Raw genomic sequence first — 3,696 nt, 5'->3', positions numbered from 1 at the left:
GGATAGAGAGAAATACTATTAACTGATAGTACATGGAGGGGATTATAATCACTGTAATGAAATAAGGTGTATGATTTGTTGAATGTAAAACTGATGATCTGCCCTGTAAACTTTCACTCGATCCATAAGAAAAACCTTAAAAAAGAAAATTTATTTAATTAAAAAAAGTCGCTCTAGAAGCACACCACCCTAAATGACTAACAGATATTTTAAAACACAATGCAGAATCTTAATTTTTACTTTAATGTCCTGGTGTGGTGCTCTAGGGTAAGCTTTCAAAAACAAGGCCAGTTTGAACCAGAAGGTTGGTGGTTCAAACTCACTAGCTGCTCCTCAGAAACCCAATACAGGGTCCTATAAGTCAGAACCAACTCAAGGGCACTTCAATAACAACAGCAGCAAAAGTTAATGAGCCTTATATGCAAATGATCTATTTGCATATAAGGAAGAAGTGCCTGTCACTATCTCAATCTATTTAAACAGAATAGCTCTATGGGGAAGGCATGGAGAGGAGAGGGACTATAGAAAGTAGCTGTGAACATTCAGAGACCAAATGAGAGAACAGAAAATCTGAGAAGGGGCAAAGACAAAGAGGCGAGTATAAAGGCAAGATGATGGCTGAAACTAGAGCAAAGGCTAGTCTTGCCCTCTGCCAGGGTTCCTGAGCCCAGCAAGGATGGAAAAGGGAGGCCGGAGTGGAAGAAAAGCTCCCTAGCCCCACCTAGTGTCCTCTTCTGCAGGACTGAAAGGGTGAGGCTGTGGCTGGAATTACTGTGAGGAGACATGAAATCCAACTCACTCTCCTTATCTAGTCTCCGTTCCTCAACAGTGAATAACAGTGATAAAATGATTTATAAAAAGTTGAATTGGCAAAGTTACGTGCTAAATATATTTACAGCAAAGACAAAAACAGAGTAGCTACTCAGGTGCTTATATACAACCAAATACCACCTCATCTCATGGGATCTGGTTCCTTGGTTTGGAGATTCGGGGTCATGATTTCATGGGACACCTCAGTTAACTGGCCTAACAATGTGTTTAGTGCTTCTGCTTTGCCTCCTAATTAACTGTATACTCTCTGGGGGAAATGCAGAACAGAATTTCAAATTCTCCAGGCTTTCTGGAGTCATGTAGGTGGGATGAATCCTGGGGTGATATTTTAAGGTTTTGTGTCAACTTGGGTGGGCCAGGATTCTCAGTGGGTTGACAGTTAAAATGTGGTCATCCCCCATGGCTGCTAGGAACAGCCCATCAATTGAAAGCAAGTTTCCTCAAGGGTGTGGCCTATTCTCAATATATACGGATGAAGTGGAAAAGCTGGCTTGTTTTTTGTTGGGTCTGAACCCTGCATCCGACTCACCATCTGAACTCCAGCTCTTTGAAATTGAGCCAGTGGCCTGCCATGTTGCCAGATGATCCTACAAGTCATCGGCAATTTGCCATTTTAACTGCTGACCTTGGATTCATTTGCTACTGCATCCAGACTAGTAAATCATGACCTGGAAACTAATAAAAAGTTTAAAACATTTTCTTTAGTCCTTGCAATAACACTAAGGGAAGGTAGTGTCTTACCATCTTTTCACAGATGGGAAGTATGCTTTGCAAAAGCACCAAGTCAGAGGCTGGTGGCACCAAGTCAGAGGCTGGTGGAGTCAGAATTCTCATCCGTCATGTGACTCTAAGCCTGTACTTTTTTCATTCCACTGTGCTGCCTCCAAAGCAATTTCCACAGTGGGTATGCTGAAATTTGTGGGCAGCAAACCAACCAGGAGTTGCCCTAAACTTGTGCAGTTTAGAGAAATAGCATAGGTTGTAAAAGCTGAAAGTTGGTCCTCCACAAACACATTCATAGAAGAAAGCCAGGAGAACTTTTCACCTGCTCAGAAAGTTTCTTCACTTCTTCGAGAATTGAGGCAACAGGCCGGCTCCTCTCCCGACCACGTGTGAAAGGGACGATGCAGTAGCTGCACATGTTGTCACAGCCTCGCATTATTGACCTGGGGACGAAACCACAAGAAATGAGGAACAGGAACAGGGTATCTTGGTCCAATCCAAAGAAAAGCTCACAGTTCCCTTGGTATGATACTTTGTCACTGAATCCTCTGGTGCCACACTCACCTTGGACCAAGCTGAGGTTGCGGAAGCACAAAAGCAGACCTTTTGTATCTTTAACACTGACACCTAATTATAAGGTACAAACCAAACTGCCTGGTGGTAAGGGGACAGGACACAAACAAATCACACACTTACTTTCTACAATCTATATATACATATTGTACAACTATGAGTGAATAAGTATATATTATAAAGTGTGTGTGTAGATTTAATACACAAGATTCTGCCTTTCTCAGGACCACAGTCTCAGGGGACACCAGAGTCAATTGGTAAAACATAATCCACAAAGACAATGTTCTCCATCCTACTTTGGTGAGTAGTGTCTGGGATCTGAACTGCTCATAAGCGGCCATCTAAGCAGCAGCGAGAACTTCGAGCAGCAGCAAGAACTTCGAGCAGCAGCTCAGCGAGACGGGTAGTGAGGAGCTCCAACAACAACAACACGGAATACTGGGCCACAAGGCTGTTTAACGGAAAGCCTCATTTCTCTCACGCAGAGGGCCTGGTGGATTTGAGCTGCTGACCGCAGGGTTTGCAGCCAGATTTTTAACCACTACACTACCAGGTCATCCAGCTTCAAGATGGCAGATCAGGTAGATGTGTACTGAGGAGCGCGGTCAACAACAACACAGAATACCGGGCCAAGAGGACTCATGAGATGGTGTTGGAACTCTGTAACAAATATAAAGGTATGTTTGGAGGTTCGGAGGGTTTATAGCTGGGGAATTTTCAGGAGAATCCAGAAATCCATTATTTTCTAGATCAAGACACTCAGCTATTCCAGGAGCCGCCATCTTGGGAAAGCTTATCTTGACTGTACCACGATTGATAGGATTAGGAGAGAACATCTTGATTGTATCTTGATTATATCTGGATTGTATCAAGATTGACATCAAAATTTAAAGAGGCAATATAGACATAAAACCAAACGGCCACCACTCGTCTGTCGTGCTGTGGTGGTTTGAGTTGCTGTGATTCTGAGGGCTATGTCACCGGTGTTTTAAATAACCAGCAGGGTCACCCATGGTGGACAAGTTTCAGATGAGCTAAAAAACAAAGACAGACTAGGAAGAAAGAATGACAAACTACTTCCGAATCGCTAGTCACTGAAAACTCTATCTATGAATAGCACAAAAATATTGTCAGATACAGGACTGGAAGGTGGGAAGGCACTCAGAATGCTACTGGGGGAATAAATGCCTCCTCAAAGTAGAGTTGACCATAATGACATGAATAGAGTTAAGCTCGGGGGAGAAAAGCGCATAGAACCTGCATTTGCTGATGGGCAACAACTTAAAATGAAGAGAAACAGCTATAAACATCCATTGAAAATTGGAACATGGAATGTACGAAGTATGAATCTGGGAAAATTGGAAGTTATCAAAAATGAAATGGAATGCATCAACATCGACATCTTGGGCATTAGTGAGCTGAAATGGACTGGTATTGGCCATTTTGAATCTGATAACCACATGGTTTACTGTGCAGGGAATGACAAATTGAAAAGGAATGGTGTTGCATTCATCGTCAAAAAGAACATATCCAAATCAGTCATGAGGTACAATGCATTAAGTGATAGGA

At 42.6% G+C, this 3,696-nt stretch overlaps 1 protein-coding gene across 1 annotated transcript in view; it reads right to left on the bottom strand.

The window, feature by feature from the left end:
• The window catches only part of CDK5RAP1 (CDK5 regulatory subunit associated protein 1), a 57,246-nt gene that overhangs the window by 25,732 nt on the left and 27,818 nt on the right, over positions 1-3,696 (bottom strand). The window contains exons 5-6 of the mRNA XM_006860762.1: positions 2,126-2,174; positions 1,877-1,997 (exon numbers count right to left, since the gene is read on the bottom strand). Coding sequence (XP_006860824.1) covers positions 1,877-1,997; positions 2,126-2,174 — 170 coding nt within the window. The remainder of the gene's footprint in view (positions 1-1,876; positions 1,998-2,125; positions 2,175-3,696) is intronic.

The sequence above is a fragment of the Chrysochloris asiatica genome, unplaced genomic scaffold (genome assembly GCF_000296735.1).
Source record: "Chrysochloris asiatica unplaced genomic scaffold, ChrAsi1.0 scaffold00039, whole genome shotgun sequence".
NCBI classification, from domain to species: Eukaryota; Metazoa; Chordata; class Mammalia; order Afrosoricida; family Chrysochloridae; genus Chrysochloris; species Chrysochloris asiatica.
The sequence above is the reverse complement of the archived record's forward strand: the minus strand, read 5'-3'. Positions and strand labels throughout refer to the sequence as shown.